Here is a 26,180-nt window from a genome sequence, read left to right on the forward strand (position 1 = left end):
ACAGGTATTCTCCCATGTTTTCACGGAGAAGTTGAGGATGCGATTGGTAACAGAAACGAATCTTTATGCTGAACAATCACGGAGCGCAACTCCATCAAACAGCAAGTGGGTACCGGTCACAGTTGTTGAAATGAAGACTGTCATTGGACTGTGTCTTGCCATGGGGATCCTTGACCTGCCATCACGTAGAGATTTCTGGCGTCAGAAAAAGTGGCTTTTTCGAACGGCCATCCCCCAAGCCATTTCAAGGGACAGATTTGCCATCATCTGGAGGTAGGCTAATAGTAATAAAACAATATACACATACTGTGTGTGTGTATGTGTGTGTGTGTGTGTGTGTGAGAGAGAGAGAGAGAGTGTGAGGGTGTGTGTGTTTGTAATAATTTGATGCTGATAATGACAATAAATGTCTAAAGATGATGATTGATAATTGATTTTTTTTTATTGATAATAATTGATGATTTCGGATAACAACAATACAAAATAAATAGGATGCAATAGACAATGCTAACTTATGATGGATGATGATAATTGTGATGTCTGATGACTGATAATAAATATAACATACTGCAAATGGTAAATGGACTGCATTTATATAGCGCCTTCATAGACCTAATGGCCACCAAAGCGCTTTACATTTGCCTCACATTCACCCATTCACACACTCATTCACACACCGACGGCGGTGTCAGCCATGCAAGGCGCCATCCAGCTCGTCGGGAGCAGCTGGGGTTAGGTGTCTTGCTCATGGACACTTCGACACTTGGTCAGGTAGAACCGAGGATTGAACCACCAACCTTTCGGTTCGTAGACAACCCACATGAACCACAACTTATATACATTAATATATACATTAATTAATTATATACAGTTATTATACAAACACATGACAATGAAAGCTCATGATAATAATAATAACAACAATAAAGAGAGTGAGGGTGTGTGTCTCTGTGTGTGTGTTTGTTTTTATCACATGGTGGGGTCCTCAGCATGTTAGCACACTCACAAAGTGGGGACCAAAAACATGGTGGGAACCAATTCCACGGTCCCCACAATGATTTGCTTGTAATAGTCTCAGCAGGTGTTGCTGATATGCCTAGTGCAGTTTTTTTCTAAATCCCCACCATGAACATATACCTGATCTCAAAGTGTAAGTGTGTATGGCAGCACTGCTCTTCAGCGCTCCTGCAGTATGTTCGTGGTACTGCATCCGTAAGCACACCTGTGACGTAAGAAAAACATTTCACCAACTGCTCATGCGCAAAACAATCGCGCTTAATCAAATGAGTCACGACGAGGTAATTGGTGGTCAATCAATGAAATCAAAACATTTTTACAGGTAATTAGCTGTAAAAAAGAAAGAAAGATTGTTGAATTACATGATCGAATGGAGTTTTCTAATGAGGTGTAACTTAACTTAATTGATGTTAGTCGTTGACTCTAGCAAATATACTATTGATAAACTTAAATTGCATGTCGGTATATAATTTAAAGTGTATATAACGCGTGGTGTAGTGAGTCCTAATTAGTTAACGGCTGGAGATTTAAGCGAGCGGAGCGGCCTTCGGCCTTCGTGAACCCCGGGGTGACGCTGAGACGTGCCCGAGTTCAACATCGACATGAGACGGAGGAGAATCAGACCAGCAAAAGATGCTGAGGAACATGTTATCAATGCCATCGACAAGACTGATGCACTGGAGGCTAGATACATAAATGATCATAAAGGTAGGTTTGTAGATAGTTTATAGATGTGAGTTGATTGTAAAGAAATGGTTTTATTATCTTACTACGGAGCTCCGCACATGACCGCACATGTAAAATGTATATCATGGCGGCCATTAATCAGTAACACGTTCACACAAGTTTGATTAAACTAACACCACCAGGCAACAGATTCGTAAATCGTGGTTATGTATAAAGGAGTCGTCAAATTAATTATATCTTATCTGTAATGTTATAGCCCGCATTAATGAGTATGGCTCCTTAATGTAACTATCTTAACTATGGTAAGGTAAATTATTTTCCACAGCTTCTTAACTCTTTCCCCGCCAAACACGGAATTTTCCGTGTTTAATGAAAAAACGCATCTGCGCCAAACACGGAATTTTCCGGGTATTCGTGTTTTAGGTGGTATACGGTAAGGAAGACCCGCGCGCATGTCCTGAATGATTGCGCAACTCTTTGATCAGAGAAACAGATCGCAATCGTCTCAAACAGTGGAGTAGTGAGAATGTATCAGACAGACAATGCAGAGGTATATGGCTGAAGTACTGGAGGTTAATGGACGGAGTCCGATCACTCTTTATTTGATCATTCTGAATCTGATCGGGACGAAGTAGTCAGTGAGAGAGATGCACATGTTCATGCTAGCCATGGACGTGCCGCAGATAGATCGTATAATATTATGACACTATGTGTGTGTGCAGGCATTTATGTGTGGCTGTCTAAATATGAAGGTGTAATTGTCAAATTATTTCTCTCTTTGTGCACATTTACCACATTGTAATATGTATTTGTGTGTGTGTGTGTGTGTGTGTGTGTGTGTGTGTGTGTGTGTGTGTGTGTGTGTGTGTGTGTGTGTGTGTGTGTGTGTGTGTGTGTCTAGGCCTGTTTATTGTAATTCCAATTATTCATTATTCACAGGTAGAACACAGAGAGGCAGAGGCAGAAGTTTTATTGCAAAAGTTACATTTCCCTTACATCCTGGGAAATTTGATATATTTTACATTTATTTTATGTTTTTAATTTATTTTGGAAAGTTTTATATATGAAGGAAACAACATCTGAATGTATTCTGCTTTTAAATGCACTTGTTTGATAAAAATACCTTTTTCTCAGTTTTTTGTCCAAAATGTTGTGTTTTTGACAAAACCTACCTCTGTTCAAGAGGCAATAAAAAAAGAACAGATGAAGATAAAATAAAAACGTTTTTTTTTGCCTAAAAGCAGAGGCTCAGATCTTTATTTTTATATATATCATCTTCATATATTCATGGAAGAAAATATTCAGCGGGGCATTCAAATTTAGCGAAAATCGTCAAAAACCCTGGCGGTGGCTGGCAACTTTTTTTTAAAACGCTGGCGGGGAAAGAGTTAACGATGATATTTTATGTCATAAATGACCCAATAGTATAGTAACTATGATTCTTTTCAAACGAATGGGCTCTGGGGTCATTTAAAACCTAGAAATATGAGGGATATTTTAAAATTGTGATTCATTTTATGTTGAAAAAAAATCTGATTACATATAATTATTTACTCCTTTACAATTTCTTTAAAAACAACAACAAAAACAACATTTTAGCAGTTTTGTAGTCAATTGTCTGAAGTAGTTCTCTAAAATTTTTATGCATATATTTTTACTATGTATTGAATGTATATGCTAAGTGTTTTCATGTGAGTCACCATGTGAGTTCAAACTATTTGCCCCACGGGGATTAAAGGGTTAGTTCACCCAAAAATGAAAATTAAGTCATTAATTACTCACCCCCATGCTGTTCCAACCCCGTAAGACCTTCGTTCATCTTCGGAACACAAATAAAGATATTTTTGATTGAATCTGAGAGCTGGATCAGTCCTAGATAGACTGCCTAAGGGACTGGCTCTTGACGGCCCATAAAGTCATTAAAGGTGGCATATGTAATAATTGAGGTAAAAATATCCAAAAAATGAGCTACACGCATCAAAAGAATGAGAAGAAATAAGTGCAATAATGTAATTAAAAAACTGACAAGTTATAGTGCTGCCGAGATATAAACCTAAATTAGCATGCTAAATGACTAGCCCCGGCCCGGTAGGTGTCGTAATACCAGTTCCGGCCATGGGAGGCGGTATGCGGCCGGGCAACATTACCACCAGCCAAACTGCAGTACACGAGTGAGTCGCGCTCGCGCCGGCTTGTGTGTACTTGAACCTGATGTCAGTCGTGTGGAAATACAGCCCATTACTACATTTCAGTTCAGGGAAGAGTTCAAAAAATGATTGGTTGACATTATGCATGAGGAATACATTTTGGTAAGTTGTAGCATACTGTATCTTTCAACAGTGTTCGGGTTCTTTTTCCATTAGCTAGTAGAGATGATCGGTTCACGTGCGCTAGGGATCTGTGGTGTAACATGTACAAGCGCCAAAACGGTATTTATTGTTTGAATTGCATAATAAAATTGACAGAATCTGAGAACTTAACTAACCTGCTTGCTAAGTGTTAATTGCGTGTCTCACGGTGAATTCGTGAGAGCTGGCAGCTCTGAATTTCGCTAGGTTGATCAACATCAGCGAATGCTGTCTGTCAAATTAATTCAAACTAACAATAAAAGTGTAATATGAACAAAACGAATACCGTAAACTTAAAATAATAGCCTGCAGGCTTTTATTTTCCCATATCGTCGAAATGCAACAGCTTGTTTTTGAGACAGGCGTCTATGAGTCGGTCTTCATCATTTAGTGTTGAGATGTTGTTCATTTAGTCTCTGATCTCTAAAAATCTCCAAATGCTCCACGTGAAACTGCGGTCTTCCGACCTTTTACTATCGTGTCAAATGATTTGAATAATATGCGGAGAAAGAGAGCAAAACAGCGCTCGTTTGTGTTGTTTGAAGACGTGAGTGTGTGCGGCAGCGGCACAACACATTTTCTGGAGGTATACTGCCCCCATCTGTTATGGAATATGGAATATTTTTTGATTTTTAGTTCCAGAAGGCACCTTTAAAGAAAAGGTTTAAATATTCCATGTGCCTACAGCGGCTCAATTATAAGTTTATCAAGCGACGAGACTACTTTTTGTGCGAAAAAAACATAAATAACGACTTTATTCCACTATTCCATTACTTCCTTATGGGCGCAAGCGCGAGAACTGAGACATTCTGCAAAACTTTCTGTTTACAAGCAGAGGAAGATGCGCGCTGTACATACGCTTTTCAATTTGCGTATTTTCCGCACTATAAGGTGCACTTAAAAGCCTTTAATCTTCTCAAAAAACGACAGTGTTCCTTATAATCCGGAGCGCCTTATATATGGATCATCATTTTATACGGTAGGTGGCGGTAAAACTCCTAAGCGGTGAGCAGTCGGTAACAAGAAGTATCTCAGTTCTCGCGCATGCGCCCATAAGGAAGTAATGGAATAGTGGAATAAAGTCGTTATTTATGTTTTTTTCGCACAAAAAGTAGTCTCGTCGCTTGATAAACTTATAATTGAGCCGCTGTAGGCACATGGAATATTTAAACCTTTTCTTTAATGACTTTATGGGCCGTCAAGAGCCAGTCCCTTAGGCAGTCTATCTAGGACTGATCCAGCTCTCAGATTCAATCAAAAATATCTTTATTTGTGTTCCGAAGATGAACGAAGGTCTTACGGGGCTGGAACAGCATGGGGGTGAGTAATTAATGACTTAATTTTCATTTTTGGGTGAACTAACCCTTTAATACGCTTTAAACTTAAACATTTATTTGAAAAAGCCTTTAAAGGGATGGTTCATTTTTGATATGTTTTATCTTACCTCAAGGTCATCCAAGATGTAGGTGTCTTTGTTTCCACAGTATTTTCAATTTTGACATTTTTTGGTCAAACCGTTCTTGTCTGTCAGTCATATACTGGAGGTGAAGGGGGTCCACAATCGATTCACCTCAAAGAGCATGCACAGAGAAGTCCAAATTAAACATGATTTAATGACTCGTGACTGTAAGTACACATTGATGGCCTAAGACACGAAACGAGTAGTTTGTGTGAGAAAACGAACAGTATTTATATCGTTTTTACCTCTTGTTAACAGCCGTCGAACTGATCTGAATCAGATGTCCAACTGAACCAAACTGAACCGTCTCCAGATGTTACACCGGAAGTGATCTCTCGCGCGTCTACGTCACGCATTGTTTACACAGAGATTTCGGAAGTTTTACCTTTCACTAAACATATTTAGATATATCGAAATCGTCTTCCATTGCGATTTCCGGTATATCTAAATATGTTCAACGTTGGACATCTGATTCAGATCAGTTCGACGGCTGTTAACAAGAAGTAAAAACTATATAAATACGGTTAGTTTTCTCACACAAACCGCTCGTTTCGTGTCTTATGCCATCAATGTGTACTTACAGTCACGAGTCATTAAATCATTAATTAATTTTGACTTCTCTGTGCATGCTCTTTGAGGTGAACCGATTGTGGACCCCCTTAACCTCCAGTGTATGACTGACAGACAACAACAGTTTGACCAAAAAATGTCAAAATTGAAACTACTGTGGAAACAAAGACACCTACATCTTGGATGCCCTTGAGGTAAGATAAAAACATATCAAAAATTAATTTCAAAGTGAACGATCCCTTTAAATGTGTGTCTTGACAGTGTTCTCTGAGATTCTTTGTCAAAAGTTGTAGAAACCCTGGTTAAACTATTACAGAAGTTATTTATAATGGGCTAACCATTAGTGTATTATTAAAGGATTAGTTCACTTTTAAATAATATAAATTTTAAATAATAACAAATCACTTTTAAAATAGTTCACTTTTGCTGATAATTTACTCACCCCCATGTCATCCAGGATGTCCTTGTCTTTCTTTCTTCAGTCGAAAATAAATTAAAATTTTGATGACAGGATTTTCTCCATATAATGGACTTCAATGGGAACCAAACGGTTCAAGGTCCAAAAGAGAGTTTCAGTGCAGCTTCAAAGGGCTTTAAACGACACCAGATGATGAATAAGGGTCTTGTCTAGCGAAACCATCGGTCATTTAAAAAAAATGACCGATCATTTCGCTAGGCTGCACGAAACGATCTGAATCTAGTATCTTATTAATAGGCAAAAGTACCTATCAGACAGTGGTTTACGGAGCGCTAGATTGATTTTGCACAAAAATAAAAACCTTTGATATACGGAGCGTTCTGTGAACGGAATGACGCATTTTAATATCACTCAATCACGTGAATTTGATCGTGTTATATTATATACACTCAGTGAATAACATGCTCACACGCTGCTCCAGCTACCAGTGTGGATTAACATGCACGCTTAAAAAAAAAAAATTCGCTGCTCCCGCTTGCAGTGTGAAACGGCCTTAATTCACAAGGTTTACTACGAGGTTTGACCGGCATAAAAACGGCCAATCATGGCCGATCACGTGAAAATCGGCCGATTCCGATCACCAGCCGATCAATCGGTGTATCTCTATATAATAATATATATCATAAATAGTGTAATGGTGTTTTTATTATGTGACTAACAACTATAGACAATAAAGTACAGAAACAACATTTTGCTTTTGGGACGGTTGACATTCACTTTAATTAGGACGGTTCAAAAAGTTTTTCAGGACTGAGGTGAAAAAAGTTAGTCTGGAGCCCTGGCAGGACATTTTGAATCGACGTCACGAACGCGCATCACAGAACAGAGCAAGGCGAGCATTTGTGCTTATAAAACTTAAACTTTGTTATTTATTAAATGACCGATGGTTTCGCTAGACAAGACCCTTATTCAACGTCTGGTGTCGTTTAAAGCCCTTTGAAGCTGCACTGAAACTCTCATTTGGACCTTGAACCGTTTGGTCCCCATTGAAGTCCATTAAATAAAGAAAAATCCTTTTATCAAAAACCTTAAAGGAGAACTCCGGCGAACAATGAACCTTTGGTCTAATAAAACATCGGAACCTAGTCAATCGTTCTCTGAGATTTGTTTTCATGATAATCGAATGTAAAGAGTTTTATCTCTAAAAACTGTTTAGCATATAATGCTAGCCATGGGGGCATTGACTAAGTAAAAAGAAATCGCTAGTTTATACCACTAACAAGGCTCAAAATAGCCCCACACTAAAGCAGTAACATAATCAGGCTCCATACATGCAAAACGAAGCATTGAGAACTTTGTAAGTGTACAGATCCTTTAATAAGAAGATACTTTATGAAGACAGTTCACTTCATGTATACAGACAGGAGCCATCTTAAAAAATATAGTCTCGATAAGTCGATCCCTGAACGTCGTTCATACAGTTCAGAAGTTCGTTGAACTTCATAGAGTTCAGATCACTCAGCACGACGTTCGTGGTTTGACTTATCGAGACTAGTTTTTAAGATGGCTCCTGTCTGTATACATGAAGTGAACTGTCTTCATAAAGTATCTTCTTATTAAACGGTCTGTACACTTACAAAGTTCTCAATGCTTCGTTTTGCATGTATGGAGCCTCATTATGTTACTGCGTTAGTGTGGGGCTATTTGTGAGCCTTGTTAGTGGTATAAACCAGCGGTTTCTTTTTACTTAGTCAATGCCCCCATTACTACCATTATACGCTAAACAGTTTTTAGAGATAAAACTCGCATTCGATTATCATGAAAACAAATCTCAGAGAACGATTGACTAGGTACCGATGTTTTATTAGACCAAAGGTTCATTGTTCGCCGGAGTTCTCCTTTAAGTAGCAAGCCTTCTCTGTGTGTTAAAAAATTGCTTAAATTCCATGAAAAAATGTCAATGATCAATGACAGCATACCAGTTTTACTCAAAGCACCCATACTCAAAGCACTATACTCTGAAAAAGGTGGACAGTAATGATGAGTATAAGTAGTCCAAAGCTTCCCATGACGTTTTTGTTTAATTTTCATAAATTTTAATATCTGGGTGGATTGTCCTATTAACCAATAGCTTTAAAGGGACTCTGTGTAGGATCTACCCCCATCTAGTGGTTAAATATTATTTTGCATTCAAACGAATTTTGCTCTCCAGCGCCTCGCTTTTTCAAGTGCGTATTGCATCTACGGTTGCCGTTATGTACCAAAATGCTATGACAGGATGCCTTGTAGTAACACTTCATCGAGTTTTTCTCCGGGTGAACAGGTTTGTAATTTAAAAAAAACAGCAACTTGACACAATGAACAAACGAATGTTACAGTATGAGTTGCTGACACTGAAAAACATGAACTGTTGTAATTAGTAGTAATGCCGCCTATATTCGTTATATTTTCTGAATTACCTGATTGTTAGATATCATCATCGGATGATTCAGCAGTAGGGAGAGGAAGAGGAAGAGGTAGAGGTAGAGGGAGAGGACAGAGAGGCAGTGGATCAGTGGGATCTAACGTTAGGCGAGGAGATGGACGACGAGGAGCGCGAGAGTCAACACAACGACGACAAAGATACCCGGCAACTACAAGAGACGATCAAAGTAGAATTGAAAGTTTTCAAAGGCAGCGAAGAGAAACGACCGAGGTTTGTACAATTTATGTGTCTAGCTGTAAAAATTAATTTTAATTCTCTGTACAATCTTATCCACATAGCAAAATCATAACTTTAGCCAATTGATAATTTAAATATATAAAAAAAAGAAAGCTATAGAAAATCTTACAGAGAGCAATGTTTTCTTTTGCGCACACATATTTTTTTTAAAAACACTTATACATGAGATCCCTGCAATGCCTCAAGTGCAATATACTGCAAAACATGATGTATGTTGTACCTACATGTATATCTAATGGACTAGATCTTATCTTATAATCATATTTCCTTTCATTTCTTCAGAGACTACTGCAGAACATGAGCCTTGAGGATCACATACGCCTCACAGGTAGATTGTTGGAGAGGCAGCCGGGTCTGGTCTTTGATTTATTGATCGAGCATCAGCAAAGACATGGTGCCCCTACATCTGCGGAGGTTCCAGGGGTACCATGGTGTACCTGTAGCAACTGCAGAGACATGCCGACCGACAGGGAGCGGAAATGCTGTGGACAGGACCCTGCACACTGCGTGAGCCTCCTTCCACATTTTACACAATACTGCCTGGATGAGGGATATCTTCGGATACATAGAAAGTACCGGGAGGATCTCACTGCTTTCGGAAATGTAAGGGAGCCTGGTGATGACAACCGAGAATACAGGCATGCAGCTTATAGACACTTTATTTTCTGGCAGCATGGCTCATTAGGACAGGGAAACAGGAGAGTCATTCCAAGCTGCTGTGTTTACAGGATTAGGGAAAAATTCCCAGACCCTCAGGCACAATACACTGGCTACATTCCAGGGATCTAAAAACGTTTTGTAAATAGTAATATCGATTTATATATGTTGTATTCTTTGAAGTTCTGTTTACTTCACACTTTGTTATAAAGAATAAAATATTTGTTAATTTACTTTGTAATGTATTTTTTCTAAAATAGGGATAGAGAAACATTTCAAAATGATGTGCAAAATGAATGATACACAAAAAACTTAAAATGAAGTTTGTTTGAAAACGCAAACATATATTTATTTATAAGTAGCATGATTTTTGATCATGTATTTACAACTCAAATATCAGTAAAACAACTCAATCTCAATCTGTCTCCAAGTTGGTAATAGCATGGAAGGTAGATCCTGTGAAAGACAAGTGCAATTAAATGTATACACAATGAAGAATCAGTATGTGACAAAATTAATGGGCTAAAATAAGGCCAAGTAGATGTTTGTCACTTACCCAGACCTCTGGTGACCTGTGTATGCATCAGCTCTGATGTTGATGGTGGCGGTATGTATCGGTGGCACAACACCAAGACGCCTTGGGTCATCTGCTCTTAGGGACCTCTTTCGCGGCATCCCAATTCCACTTGTGACTCTCGCCTTCAAGATGCGTGCTTGTATCTCAGGGATGTAACCATATGATTTTGTACACTTCATGGTGTAAAGGCTATATCTTCTGGCATTTTTATTGTACTTCTTCCTATAACTTAAATTAACAAAAGACAATTGCTACAAGTCATTTAATCATTATGAGTAATAAACTGTCATATTTCTGAATACATAATTTAAAATGTGAAATTGCAATTATTTGAATATAACAAATTGTTGAGAGTTTGACATACACTTGTTGGCCCTCAGCCGTCCTGTATGCCGGTCGTTCCCGGTGGAAATTGTAGTCCAGGGCTGCAAGCACAACTCTCGTGTCATACACTCGGGGAGTGAAGGCCTGGCGCTTGCTGGCATACATCAGAATGTGATTCTGAAAAGACTCGAGATGTGCTGTCGATCTGGACAAATTAAAAAATAGATTTAGACTAAAAAACACACCCACACATGACTTGCGCATCATTTAGATTTCTTTTAAAATGTCATGTCTCCACGCTTTACCTGAAGCGCAGATACTTGTGGACATCCTTCTGCCAACGCTTGTTGAGGACGATCTCCACAAGCGCTTTATGGCTCTTTGAATCTCTCTCAATCCACTCTTTATCCTGAGTGTCTTCAAGGTGGTCGTGTTGGCAGCTTCCTGTTTCCCAGGTGTGATTGTTGCAAACATGATGCAGAACTCCAATCCAAAGTGCCTGAGGAAAGTAAAACAATTAAACAAAAACATTATCATATCAAAGTTTTTTGACTCATTGCATTATTATCATTTATTTCTATTATAACATTCTTCCTGCTTACAAGAAACTGCTCAAATGTTTCTGCCGTCTTGCAGCACCACCAGAAATGGTTAACTATTAGGGATGAGCGAGTACAGCATTATCTGTATCTGTATCTGTATCTGTATAACCATATGAATTATCTGTATCTGTATCTGTACTCGGACTGGGCGGGGCCTAAACCCGGAAGTGGGTCGGGTAGTCTTGAAATGGGCGGGGCTTTAACCGGTATGTTATTTTAAGCATGCAATTGATATGGGTTGATCAGAAATTGTTATATTTATTGCTGATAAGAAAACTATTTACATGACAGCATCAGCATTGAGCTTCAGATCAATGGTTTTGATCACGATAACAACGAACTACAGAACAAGTTTTGCAACAATGAATACAACACATGTGGTTGCAAATATGAAGTAAAATGTAACGAACAAGAGTTTTCATCTCAACTAGGGCTGGGTGATATGGACCAATAGTCATATCCCAATATATTTAGGCTGAATTTCAATATACAAAATATATCCCGATATTTTTTCTGCAAAGTGAGAGCAAATGTTCAGTCAAAGCCAAATATGACATGTCACAAGTAGTTTTATTGAAACATGAACATTTGCAAAATCAAATGAATAAATAATTAACAGGTTTCTTCACCTTAGGGCTGCATGATTATGACAAAAATCTTAATTGCAGAGAATTGTAATTGTGATTTATTAATTGGTTTATTTATTTTGTCAATACAACGTTGGTATGAGCCATTACATTCATTTAAAAAATATAAAAAATAACACAAAGAAAAATAGGGGCATTAAGGGGTTAATATAGACATGACAGTTACCTTGGTGAATAGACAATACTGTTAATGAAACATTGAAACTGCTCCTGGTGAATAGAATTAAAATCATACCTGCTTTGTTTTTATTTCGTGTTATTTACAACGCAACAGTGTTGCATGCTCGTTGTTTCTTTTGCACTTTATATACAGTGAGGCGATCCAGCGCGCGCCGCCGCATTTGCGCGTGCAATTGAGTGTGCGCTACGACTAACGTTAGAGTATAACGGCTGACAGGACAAAGTCCGTTTTGCTGAGGTGAAAGACTTTATTTCATGTTATAACATAACATGCTTTAATCAAGCACGCAAAGTGGAAAAGGAGTGACTGGGGCGCGGGGAGCAGTGCAGAGAGCTCTGGATCAGCACTCAGCAGCTTGCTTGGAGCAAGGCGTGCAGCGCAAACTCTAATTACATATCACATTTAAAATATATATTCTTTATATTGATATATCGCTCAGCCCTAATTTCAACATTACTTTTTTTTTTCTTTTTTTTTTCTTTTTTTTATCCGAGCACAGATATTGACTCGTATTACTCGTATAATATTTGTACTCGACAAAAGTGCTTTATCCGTACCGGATACTCGTTTCAGCCGAGTATCCGGATCAACTCTACATCCCTCAGCCAGTGAAGGAGAATAGACTGTCCTTTCACCTTTCCCGCCTTATGGTAATTAACAAAACAGAGACAATGGAAGTTAGTCCTTGTAAATATTTTGATGGAGACCTAACATAACAAAATTATTACACCGACATGCAGGAAGGTACAAATCTTTATAAATGAAATTAGATGTATTAGAACTTACGGTTGCTATTTTTTTGCACAAATTTTTGGCACCATGCCACATGTCCAGGCTGTGGTGAATTTTCAGATCCTTATATTTTCCTTTATCTGGGTCTTTGAAGTATAGAATCATTTCTCAATCAGCAATTCAATATTTCTATTCAAATGTTTTATTATTTGACCACTTACTCAAAAGGGCTCCAAACATGAGCATCCGTGCAGAACTCCACTACCTTGATCTCTTGCGTAAGCTTGTCCACTGTCTGGATAAAACCCTCCTTCTCCATGATGTTGGAGTTCCAGTTGGTCTGCCGCTTGTCTATAGTGGCCACATGGATGATTTCCTTAGAGTCAAGGTCCATGGTTGTGTAGCTACAGTATTAGGCAGAATGCCCTGGTGAGTCATTTCTGCCATCACCTAAAGAAAAAGGAAATACAGGTAATTTCAAAATACAAAACCTGTATGATAAAGTGATTGCAAAATTAGTTTAATTGTTTAATACCATAACAATTAATGGAGAACAAGTTCAAATATATAATTACCCACCTAGGAGCACAACATCTTTCCCTTTTGCTCGGCTGATGGATTCAGACCTCTTCTCTTCCCAAAAAGCTTTAATAGTGTCAACACAGTAGGTGTCCTGGATGGTGTAGTGTGTGTTGGTGTTTACCATTTGTATGTTCATGAATTTAAATAGGAGAGCAACTTTAGTGTAGTTGTTTCCAGAAAGTAAAATGTTAGTGGAAAGAAGAAAGTCCCCAGCCTGCATGCCAAACTTCAACACAGGCTGTGAATTCCACCGCCATAGGCAATGTCCATTGGGGCAGATCTGGTAAGATAAGGGTAGCATTGTAAAATTCATAAGGCATAAACAGTGCCATTTGTTACGATACATTTTGATGTGATGTGAAAGGCTTACCCATTCAACACTCATTGCAGTGCCCCTGATGCCGATGTTTGTTGAAAATGGGGCAACACTGTCACACACTAAACCAGTCCTCAAGACACCAGTGCATCTGTTCACGGGAAGAGTTAAAAATGTGACAAGCTGCCTCAAGCAGTTCTCATAGAGCACAGCTGATCTAACGCCAATAATGTCATCCTCACTGAGGACCTTCTGAGGGCCTGGCAAAATCGGCAGCTCGAGACTCAAGGGCTCATCGAGAGGGACTTCAGGGGCAGGCAGATCATGCACAGTCTCATCAATCCCAATAGTTGGCAGATTGTCAATTACCTGTGCTCCCTTCATTGCACCACCCATTCTGGAAGAGAAGAACTTCAGGGATCATACACAGTTCAATTGAATTATTTCCAAGTTTTTCCGGCATATAAACATGATCAAATTTATTACCTGAGACATCAGTGTGAACTAAAAGAATTCAAAAACATTCCAAAATAGCCCTAAACATTTTTTTACATGTAAAAATTCAGCACATAAACAAAGTAAAAAGAAGTAATAGATAATGACTCACCGCAATGAAATTGTTGGAAGGTATTCCTCATCAGAGCTGTCGTCCAGGTAACCATGAAATGAGGGTCCCTCTTCTTCCAAATCAATCCTGTAAGATACAACAAACTGAAATGAATAAAAAAAACTGAAAAAAAATCAAATTATACAATAGAAGAGAATCCCACTTACACACTGTTCATGGGGTCATTGAAGGCATTTTCATTCAACTCCTCTTCAACAATACTCATGTCATGCATACTATGAAAATAAATGATAATTCAAAGCATGTATTAGCTGAAAACATGCAACCAGATAGTATTGATATGGGACACAAAATTGACTGTTTATGGGTTACCTCTGTTCAAGGGTTTCAACTTCCGGTGCACTTTGTTGTTCAGCTCTAAAAGCAAAAATCATAAGACAATATGATGCATAGGTAGATACAAGTTTAATATGAAACTTGTATTTTAACAATTAAAAAATTATTTCAATTAAATGACTTACCTATCTGTCCCACTGGAAATGCTTGACAACGCTGGAGCATTTGCCACTTGAACACATTTTGCCTTGATGGGGGTTGATGTATTACAACTCAAAAGGGTACTCTCATAACTGCACAAATCAGATGGGAAAATCAGATCATGGTTTATTGACCATTTATTCTTACATAAAAGGGACTTGACTCCAGCAGTTGTTGACCCTCTCCAATGTTCACAAATAAAACTATAGGCATAGGCTACATACAAAATTACTGTATGCGTCTGTATTATTCAATGCGAGGTCACAGTATAAATGATAAATAACATAAAATTTCAGATAACTAAAAACTTGAAATATCATTAGGTGTGCAAACAATGCAAAAACATTCATTATCTCTATATTCTTACTGAATTTATAGGTTATAAAGAGTAAACTTACAAACCTTGTTTTTAGCACCTTCACAATAGCAGCGAGTAAAGTAGTCAATAGCTGCTATTCATCAAATACCTTGTTTAACTTTTTTACCTATGTTATACTGTATATATAATAAAGTACACAACCAAGCAATGACAAAAAAATTAAGTAAGACTGTAACATTGACTAACCTGTCGAGGAGAAAGCAGGCAATTTCAGCGTCTCTTCTGAAATCTTTATGCTGCATTAGCTCTTTCCACCTTGAAAACGCGATCCCAATATTTACTCTCGTTTTTTGCAATCTCCGGTCACGTTTCCTTTTTCGTTCTAGTCTTGCCTTTTTTTGCGTGGAAGATGCATTCTCCTGTGACTCGGCATATGTATGGTCCGCCATTACAAATAATAGAGCAATCAGCAATCATAGGAGAGCAATTCAGGGAATGCTCTCAATGTGACGTGACGCTGGCTCTGAGTCTGAACGAAAATGCGTTGTGGAAACGCGTTTGGCTGGTGGTACTTTTTGGCCCTCTTTGCTATTATAGTTTTTCAAGATGGCGGAACGGACATGGAAGCCTCCGTGAACCTACCCGTCCCATGTACATAAAGATAATAAATTCTTCATTTACGAGGACAAGTCAGATTTTTTGCAGAGGTATTTGTACACCATTGAGGACATATTTATGAATAAAAATATTGATTTCTGATAATAAAATACCTAAAACTCTACACAGTGTCCCTTTAACCAAAAAACTATGCACATGTCAAAACAACCACAAAAACAACACAACACAAAAAAGCTGTGTTAAAAATTGCTCATTGGCATTTGTTCATGGAATTTAAGCTATTTTTAACACAGCTTTTTTGTGTTGTGTTTGTGCTTGTTTTAACATGTGCATAGTTTTTTGGTTAAAGCTATTGGTTAATAGGACAATCCACCCAGATATTAAAATTCATGAAAAATAAACAAAAACGTCAGGGGAAGCTTTGGACTACTAATACTCATCATTACTGTCCACCTTTTTCAGAGTATAGTGCTTTGAGTATGGGTGCTTTGAGTAAAACTGATATGCTGTCATTGATCATTGACATTTGTTCATGGAATTTAAGCTATGACAGCATATCAGTTTTACTCAAAGCACCCATACTCAAAGCACCCACCCAAGTGGTCAACCTACTCATATCAAACAGAGTACACTTTTGAATAAAGGAAGTTCTTTGTGAGTGTGTGAAATAAAAAATAAATGTTCCTTATTCCAAGAGGTAGGAAACTGCATTGTGTCCACCTGCCGTACCATGGAAACAGCTCACTCATAGAGTCTGTTTCTGAGAACTTGAGCTTTCTTGGATGGAGTGCATCCTTCCAGGTCCATGATTATCTTCTGCAGTACCTCATTAGACCAAAAAGCATTCCCGTAGTTAATGCAAAGTTATCCAAGCCTTGCAAGATGTTCTGGCCTTCAAGGACAATCCCAATGTCGTCAGATCAGTCATAAAATTTTAGAATGTAGAGTCCCACTGTGGTCTCCTCTGTGGATTTTTGAATAGAGGCTTCGTCACCAACCTGCAGAATGCAGACAAAATGAGATTCTACAGAACACCGGACACTGCTTTGGGAATATTATAACAAATGTAATTTCAATCATTTAATAATGTAGATATCATGAAAGAGCTTGCATACAATGTAAACCAGATAAGACCAAGAAACATAGATGACTGATTACAGATTACTGTTAGACTAGTTCTAGGATTGTGGATGGTCCTACAATTTTAACCCCAAGACATCCAATTGGCTTTATACACAGCTGCACTACTTCTAAACTATAACTTTATAAGTATTTGTTGCATCTAACTTAATAAAACATGCTATGTGACTGTGGAATGATCACCTCAGAATATATGTCCATTTCAAAACCCTTCAACAACAAAAGGAACAATGCCGCAAATTTTGAGCCACTGAAAATTCAGTCATTTTAGGCCGCAAAAAAAAAGAAAGAAAACAATCCTGTTAAAGGGCCTGATCTATTATCGAACTAGCAGGTTGGTTGGTTAATGAGCTTTTAATTATGAAAGATAAATTGAACTCCTTTGAACTCCACATACTCTTTTACTAAATTGTCTGGGTCCTAATTGAGGTATACGCAGAGCCCCTTGATGATTACACTCTTGGCTAATATCGACATCATCATCCTGGCCACGGGTGAAAAGAAGAGCAGTTTTTTTAAAAATACATTTTTAACCCCGCTGATCTACATAAATTAGGGTTTCTACAGATGATGTCAAATGGTTGAACTCAGTGAGCTACTGACACTTAGTCTTTGGATTTTTACTGCAACAAACTCAGAATACACAACTCAGAAAATAAAATATTGATATGATATCACATTGTGTGACTTTTCTTTATCATTTTCAGTCAAAAGGCAACAAGAGAGGCAATGTAAGATTGCTTTCCTAGCAATAATAAAAAAGCATGGGACGATACCAGTGGACGAAAAAACGTATAATAACCCGCTTCTTTTTTTCTCGTCACTTTAGCCTTGAAGGCTAAAGTGACGAGAAAAAAGAAGCGGGTTTTTATACGTTTTCCCCATTTCGTATACAGCTCTTGATGCCTTTTGCAGGGTTGCCAACTCTCACACGCATTGAGCGCGAGTCTCACGCAATTGAGCCGTCTTCTAAAGCATTCCATGTCTTAAATGTGCATGGGCATTCTGAGTACTTACATGGATAACGGCTTGTACGCCCAAAGTGTGGATGTCTCAGTTTATAATGACTTAGTAATGCCAATCTACTTGGAACTGCTACCAGGAACCCTTTACACTGCCACATTCACTGGAGGGAGACAGAAAATTTTTTTTTTTAACATTTCCATAGAGAGGAATATTGAAATGACATGGACAAACACAACATAGAGAAAGATATCAAATATACTTGCAGTAGTTTTACAAAAATACTCACCACTACTAGAGACAACTCACTAGTCACATTGCATGTGCACTGGTACATGAATCTGATATCTGTAAAATATTTGAATAAATAAATAAAAATAATTAGTTTTAAAGCAATAACATATTCCCAGAGGTGGGCTAGTTAGGGTTTCAGGGAATTGAGCACATTTCCTTTTTAATAAAAATAATAATAATAACAATAATAAACTGATAAATTCTTATTGTAGCAGTGTTACTAATAAGGCTTAGAATGAGGTTTCATTAGTAAACGGTAATGTTTTTAACAGATTGTAGTTTTAAAACTTAAATCTAGTGTATGAAATGGAAAATGTAAATTATATCATTTAAATCTAGCACCAAACGTTGGACAAATGCATAGGAAATTAAATACAGAAATGCATTGCCATTTTACATATTGCATTGTCATTTTGCGTATTACATTTCAAATTGAAAATTATTTGCTTGCTACTCATATGAACTTCCATAAGTCATAGCCTTTGACGTTTAATAATCACATTAGGCAGTATGACTAATATTTTTTAAACCCCTTATTTTACAATTTAAGGTATTAAAGACTGATCCGCAGCGACTTTTTGTTTGTGCTCCAAAATACATTTTACAGTTCGCACACATCTATTTTAGTCGCATATCCGAGTGAAATTGTCGCAGTTAGGGATTGGAATTGAAAACTGGTTCCACAAGAGAACCAGGAGTTATGAAACATCGATATTATATGCCCTCGACGTTAACTCTTATCGATGCTTCTGCTCCAGTGCGGATTTGGAGCGGATTTGTATTATTTCAGCACAATTTGAACGTGGCAAGCATTTTATGAGACTTCCAGATTTCCCAATGAGAAAATAAAGTCGATTAACATTTAGACATTAGCAGCTACGTTCTTTATCCCTCCACCCCTGTCGGCAAAACTCATTACCTGACAGGATTTTTCCATTCGTTGCAGAATTAAACTTCGTTAGCTTCTATAAAATAGAATTTGCAATAAGCGCGGAATAACAAGTAACTTTTGTGTTTTTTGTGATAAAATGTAAAAAGGTATAACTTTACAGTTCGGCCAGACCCAGAAAGCATTTTAACATTCACATTCACGTTCAGGCCTAATATATCCCCTCCTCCACCCAAAATGCATTGACGCCACTCATTATCTGACGCGAAATAGTTCTCATACACAGAAAAAATATGCCTAAATGACTGTACACCATTTTGTGACTGTACACCATTAAATGACTGTAATGCAAGTCGGATTTTAAACGGGATACATAACGTTACGTTAACTTAACTAACTTAACGTTACCTTAAACATTTGCACTAGGCCTAACTTTTGCCTTTCCCTAAAATCAGTAATGTAAATAAAAAAAGTTCCCTCGGTGAAAATAAATACGCTCAAACGGACTACTAACTGTTTCTCAATAGAATTTCAGTTAAAAAATGTTAATTACCTTCGACTGTAGCTTTCCACCACGACAACTTGCAGTCAGCTTCCACGGGCTCTGCTTCCACCTTCCAAAGCGTGAGAGAAAATGGCGGAGTGGCGCGCACGAGCAGTTAACGGTTCTCATGGGGGCGGAGTTTCCAGAGAAAACATAACTGATTTCTTTCATTTCAACATGATTTTTTTTCAAAGGTTGAACATCCTTCAACATTAAATTAATGGCACAAGACTAAAATATGTTTGGATGAGAAACATGAAATAATCATGTAGGAAATACGAAATGCATTTAGGCAAATTCAACAATCTGCCCATTGCCATTTTTTCAGTGTATATGGCATAATCCACGATCCATATTCGTGGTGCTGTACAGAGATGGATCGTGGATTAGATGTACTATAACTATAGGATACAATGGATACACAATGACTTTCAAATATTTTACTCACACTGATCCATTTCTTCCAGTCTATCCCCAGACAGCAAACTGACATTGAATCAACGTGGAAACGACGTCTCTCATGACATTGAAACAACGTTGATTTGCTCATCGAATTAACGTTGAACCAACGTCAGACGCGGCATTCTTCAAAGCTAAATGAAATCGAAAATTGGTTTGCTTTCATAACGTTGAAACAACGCGTTGATTTCAAGTTGATTTTCCGTTAGTTTTGAAAGAATGACGCGTCTGACGTTGGTTCAACGTTAATTCGATGAGCAAAACAATGTCAGATCAACGTTGTTTCGATGTCATATTTCCACGTTGATTCAATGTCAGTTTGCTATCTGGGTCAGCTGCCTCTCTAAGCAGCTCAGACACACGTCGCCCCACCATAATTTTGCCCGTGGAGGTATACAGTTTAACAGTGACACGTGTTGACGAGTAACACTTGACGTTGAAATAGCGTAATGACGAGACGCACGTAACGAGCTGTTTTTCCTTTTGAATAAAGTGTCCTATAAATGAGTTTTCCGTTATTAAAAAGTTCTCATTTCACTCAGTGTCTGTGAAGTGAAGCAGGACAACATCCCACTGGTGCTTGTTTTAGATTCCACACACGACTTTTGGGCGCGGGGTTTTACTGCATGATAAATACAATAAGCACAGCAAAACGGTTCATGCTGATCGTCTCCAAATCATGACCAGAGATGGATAAATATTAAGTCTGTTGTTTAAAACAAATACAGAACCAATAGGGGAGAATAGTTATGCACAAACAGTGGCATATTCGTGCAGTGTGCGCATGTCAAAAAATCAATTACAATTTGAATCTTGTGACATATAAACGCGCACATCAACCCGATCACTTTATTTATCATTCATGTAAACACTATGATTGGATTCATCAATCGTATTGATTTCATTCCGATTGTGTCCATGTAAACGTAACTAGTGACATACCGTCACCTACTGTCACGGTTCATGAATCGTCTCATGCTGATGTGTCTGTGTGAGTGTAATTGTGTGGGTGTGGTTACTTGTTGTGTTGATTAGTGTCACCAGCTGCCATTCATTTCAGTTCTTATATATACCCAGCATTTTCTCCCTCTTGTTGTCAGATTGTTGTGGTTGTCATTCGGTGTGGTCCTGTGCTCGTGCCTCATCTGGATTTCATCAGTTCTTCGTGTTGTCTGGATGTTCCACTTCTATGGCGTTATTTTTTAGTCAAAAGTTACGAGCGCGTAAGACATGCTCACGAGCACATTATGTTATTTCACGGGCGCGAAAATGAACCTTCAGCTGGCACGAGAAAAGTAATCACGCACAAATTCAACAACCGAGAGGTGTACTGGTAGCTGCGAGCGAGCGCCTGGCATTCTCTCATAGGTTAACTCTGCTTGTACAATGGAATCCTGCTCGCGCGCAGCGGGCTTTTGCTCGCGGAGTGCTGTTTTGCGCGCGGAGTGCTGTTTTGCTCGCGCAGTGCTGTTTTGCTCGCGCAGTGGATTTCTGCTCGCTCAGCTGATTTCTGCTCCCTCGCGTCTACATGACTTTTGACAATTTGGGGGCGGGACCTATGGGAAGGCACTGGCCCTCTTATGATTGGTCACCTTTCATCGTCATCACAACCACAGAGACATCCTTCTACCTTGTTTGACAGCTCTCATTAATTACAGGAAGCACGGAGTAAATGTATCTTACGGAAGACGGAGTTCAGTAACACACTGCAAAGTGGACGGAATGGCGGTGACACCTAAAGCTGTAGGCGTAAGTGATAATGATATATGATGGGAGCTATGTGTTTGACAATGTAGCAATTTAATCTGAAATTTGTTTGGAACATATATAGGCTGACATAAGCTAATCAACCTTAACTAGCTAGTTTTAAGCAAACTCAGCAGGGGCTAACCTTAGCTGTCTCTCATCAAACTAACGTAACGTTAACTATAACATTTAGTCAAACCTCTCATGGCAAGTGTTTTAGTTGAACTAGTGGCCGTTTATGTTAGTATAATCCAATTTAACTACACGTCACAACTTTACCCCCCCCCCCCGCCCCCTTGCTATTTAAAATGGATGAATTAATGAATTAATGAATATGTATTCAATATATTCTTAAGTGTTAATTTCATGTTGTTTTTCACTTCAACAGGACATAGTCAGACGTGAGATTACTTCCAGGCTGATCATTAAATTAGAGTCAGCACTTTCAAGAACACCTCTTGACTTGGACTTCTTACAGTTTGCATGTTGGCAAGAGCTGTACCTCTGGGAAGCACTGTCAAGGCATGCTAATGTCCCCCCAGATATTGTACAGGCGTTAAGAGATTTCCTCCATTTGGTCATGGACCACATTGAATATTGCTGAAGTTACCAGCAGTACTGTTGAAACTGTAGCTGGAGAGATGGGGCGTCCCAGGTACAATTTAGAGAAGGAGAGACTTGTTGAGCTTTTGGAGATAAATCTGTCTGTGAACTGCATTGCAAAGTTACTGTGGGTTTCAGCCAGTACAGTTAACAGACGGATGAGGGAGTCTCTCTGCCAGACAGAACTACAGCAATGCTACTGACCAAGAGCTTGATAATGCAGTCCAACGCATCAAAAATGAAATGCCCACAGCAGGCTATCGGATGGTCAAAGGGAGGCTAAAGTCCATGGGAATCCACGTCCAGTGGAGGAGAGTTACTGCATCAATGCATCGAGTGGACTCGCTTGGGATTCTTTCTAGACTGACTGGACTGGGCTGCATTGTTCGAAGAACTTACTCTGTCAGGGGGCCCCTTTCACTGTGGCATGTCGACACTAACCACAAACTTATCAGGTCAGTACTGTACAGTACAGTACAGTTTATTCATTATTTATTTATCTTGTGAAATATAATGATGCAGACACTGATAGATCTCAAAGCATAATTATGTTGCCATGACATTTCTACAATAAAAATCCAGGTTGAAACTGGTAATGTGGTTCTTTATTTTGTTCCCATCAGGTACAACATTGTACTTTTTGGTGCAGTGGACGGCTACTCCAGGAAGGTAAGATTTCATTTCATTGGGTCTTTTCATGTGTTGGCCTTCTGATGTGTTGGCCTTCTTCAAATTTGCTATGATGTACACCAAATAATTACATGTTTGCATTCAGATGGCTGAAATACTACCTTGTTGACGTGGGAGAAAAAGTTATAATATAGGATGCCGCATGGTAGTAAGAGTTAAATTAAATTATTTATTATTTATCTATTTAAAATGTTAAATTATCAGATTCCCTGAGGCATGAAGGGACCAGAGTGTAATCCAACTGTACATTTAAGATATGGACAAATAGAAAATGTACATTTATGAAAATTTCTCGTAACAGGTGATGTGCTTAAATGCTGCAACAAACAATCGTGCATCAACCGCATTCACTGCCTTCAAAAAAGATACTAAAGGGCATGGAATACCTTCAAGTTAAGTTTTTACAGGCTTCAATGTAAGTTTTTACAGGCTTCAAGGTACAGTAACAAACATGATAGATGTTATATTTTAAGAAAGATTTTACTGTAAACTCAGGGTTCTCAAGGATTATGATTTTAAATGACACAATGTAGCACTTTATTTCTGTGTATTGTACATCTCTGACAGATTTTAACACACTGGTCATCTGTGTGTGCACTTCAGGGTGAGAGGTGATCAGGGAGTGGAGAATGTTGAAATAGCCCAATGTCCGTGGAACTGATCGAGGAAGCTTCATGTCAGGAAAAAGTGTCCATAATCAAAGGTTTTCACTCTTTTGTATTTTGGATACTTTTACCAAACTAATAAAGAGGTATATTGTGTGTAAAATCATAACATAATAACATTTTATCATTCCCTCGATTGTTAAAATAATCATTTCTAAATCCGTAGGATTGAACGTTTGTGGCGGGATGTCAGAACATGTGTGATATCAAAATATTACAACACACTCCACAGCCTAGAGAAGGATCACCTTCTTGATGTGTCCTCCAGAGGTAAGGGTTTGTCTCATCATTTTGTGCTATTTATCATCTACTTTCTGTAGATTGTTGTACATCTTGGTCAGTTAAATGTTTCCTGTGTCTGTTCTATTATTATTTGATTTGTTCATGTTTGTAAGGTTTGTTGTTGTCCATCTTCTGTTGTTTTTTTTTTTTTTTTTTTTTTTAATCCTATCATTGTGGAATTTTAGAAATGGTTTAATGCTGGGGAAAAAAAAATCAATGAGATGTATTTACAAAAGGCAATTCAATGATTAATGTTATGTTTTCAAAGCTCATATGTGAAAGTGACATACTCCGACCCTGTCCCTGTCACGGATCCATCAGCGTCAGCACCAGATACCTTCACTCCGCCTACTCGTTCCGGTTCCCCTGACTACTAATCATCACCACCTGCCGTCACCACCTGCCATCACTTATCCGGACTATCATCCACTCCATATATACTCACCTCATTCAGTCACTCACTGTCTGGTCTCGTCTTTACCACGACTACAGACTCCCTATCGCTATCTCACGTTCCTGCTATTACTTACCTGCATTGATTCTCCAGCCCGTCAGCCTCCCGTCTGTTCCCGTCCTTGGTCCCCGTCTGCTGCCAGTCCACTCCAGTCTCCAGCTCCGATCCTCTCTCCGCTGCTCCCGCCAGCTCTCCGACCTCCCGCTCCTATTCAGATAAGAAAACCATCATCAGACTGTTTATATCCATCTCCAACTTCAACTACCACGCTACTTACCATTCTGTGCCTTAATTCAATAAACTCTGTTCATACTCACCAGTCTGTGCCCTTCTGTTCTGTGACAGTCCCTTTGTAGAAGATCTTTTGACAGTCCACCTGACATTCCTTCCTAAACTGAAGGCAGACCTGAGGCTTTTGTGGAAGGTTGGAACAACCACCCACTGAGAACAGAAGGGAATAAAACTCCTGAGCAAATTTGGCACACAGGAATGATGCTTCGACTGATTGACCAGCCAGAGAATCTTGAGGGTATTTTTTTTTTTCCTTTTAAAACAACTAAGTTGTAACAGTACATTTTTATATCCAAAATAAGCTGTTAATGTTACCTTGAAATGGCCCACCGGGCTCTAAACAGTGTAACACATTAGAGGTCTTCACAGTGCACCCGAGACCCGTCGACCCGGGACCCGTACGGGTTCGGGTCTACAATTTAAAGGAACACTCCGACTTTTTGGGACTTTAGCCTATTCACCTTACCCCCCAGAGTTAGATAAGTCCATACATACCTTTTTCATCTCCGTGCGTGCTATAAGTCTGTTTGACGCACCCACCGCTAGCCTAGCTTAGCACAAAGACTGGATGTGAATGGTTGCAGCTTTCATACTAATCCAAATGAGTGACAAAATAACGCAAACGTTTTCCTATTTACATGTTGTGGTTTGTATAGTCACAGAGTGTGCAAAATATCAAGGCCATATGAGACACAGACATCTTTTGACCGTATAAATACTATATTTTCTGAAGGCGAAGCACTGCTACTTGGGGAGAGTGATAACAATCACCTGAGACGCACCGTGACGAGGAGCAGAGAGTTTGCTTCGCTCAGCGTTGGAATAAAGAGTCAGCAATTACTAACGTTGGATAGAAAAGCATAGTTTATCATGGGTGTTTGCTTTATTGTATGAGCTGTGACAATAAACAGGGGAGACCAGGTAATACAGTACCATGTTTCATTGATTTCCAACCAAAAACGCACCCAGATTTATAAATATCACATGAATAAATAATTATTATTACAGGAATCAATATATTTTAAATGCAATTTATTAACTGAACCAAATGTAGGCTATTTAGCCTATATAATATACAGGATTGCATTACTATAGGATAGAAAAAGGGGAAAGTAATAGCACAAATTGTTTTTGCACAATGAACTCACAGCCTATCGTACCCTTTTGCACGCTCAAGTTCGTTATTTCCATGGTTATTTCAAATTTAGGCTACTAGGCGCGCCGCACGCAGGGTGCAAGTTCAACGCGGTGAACGCGCTCGTTTATTTTCCCCAAGCGC

General features: G+C 38.6%; 1 protein-coding gene, 1 long non-coding RNA gene, 1 other non-coding gene and 1 pseudogene across 3 annotated transcripts; 2 read left to right on the top strand and 2 right to left on the bottom strand.

Moving 5' to 3' along the window:
* Positions 1 to 9,518: 9,518 nt before the first annotated feature.
* LOC148997144 (P2X purinoceptor 7-like) lies at positions 9,519 to 10,010 on the top strand. The gene has a single exon (XM_089118542.1). The coding sequence runs from the start codon at positions 9,519 to 9,521 to the stop codon at positions 10,008 to 10,010; it is 492 nt and encodes a 163-aa protein (XP_088974668.1).
* Positions 10,011 to 10,196: 186 nt separating this feature from the next.
* LOC120461487 (uncharacterized) lies at positions 10,197 to 14,859 on the bottom strand. The gene is made up of 13 exons (XR_016146011.1): positions 14,780 to 14,859; positions 14,614 to 14,682; positions 14,447 to 14,533; positions 13,894 to 14,236; positions 13,521 to 13,803; positions 13,173 to 13,391; positions 12,996 to 13,081; positions 12,806 to 12,853; positions 11,382 to 11,438; positions 11,085 to 11,278; positions 10,820 to 10,984; positions 10,435 to 10,683; positions 10,197 to 10,334 (listed from the first exon to the last, which is right to left on the bottom strand). It is a non-coding gene; the product is annotated as an uncharacterized LOC120461487 (transcript).
* Positions 14,860 to 16,350: 1,491 nt separating this feature from the next.
* Positions 16,351 to 25,085, bottom strand: LOC120461593 (uncharacterized). The gene is made up of 7 exons (XR_016146010.1): positions 24,928 to 25,085; positions 24,687 to 24,817; positions 20,021 to 20,075; positions 19,721 to 19,814; positions 18,274 to 18,332; positions 18,039 to 18,147; positions 16,351 to 16,879 (listed from the first exon to the last, which is right to left on the bottom strand). It is a non-coding gene; the product is annotated as an uncharacterized LOC120461593 (long non-coding RNA).
* LOC120461484 (uncharacterized) lies at positions 22,490 to 25,237 on the top strand (annotated as a pseudogene).
* The last annotated feature ends 943 nt before the right edge of the window (positions 25,238 to 26,180 follow it).

The sequence above is a fragment of the Pimephales promelas genome, chromosome 2, assembly GCF_988280905.1.
Source record: "Pimephales promelas chromosome 2, fPimPro1.hap1.1, whole genome shotgun sequence".
In the NCBI taxonomy this organism is placed as follows: Eukaryota; Metazoa; Chordata; class Actinopteri; order Cypriniformes; family Leuciscidae; genus Pimephales; species Pimephales promelas.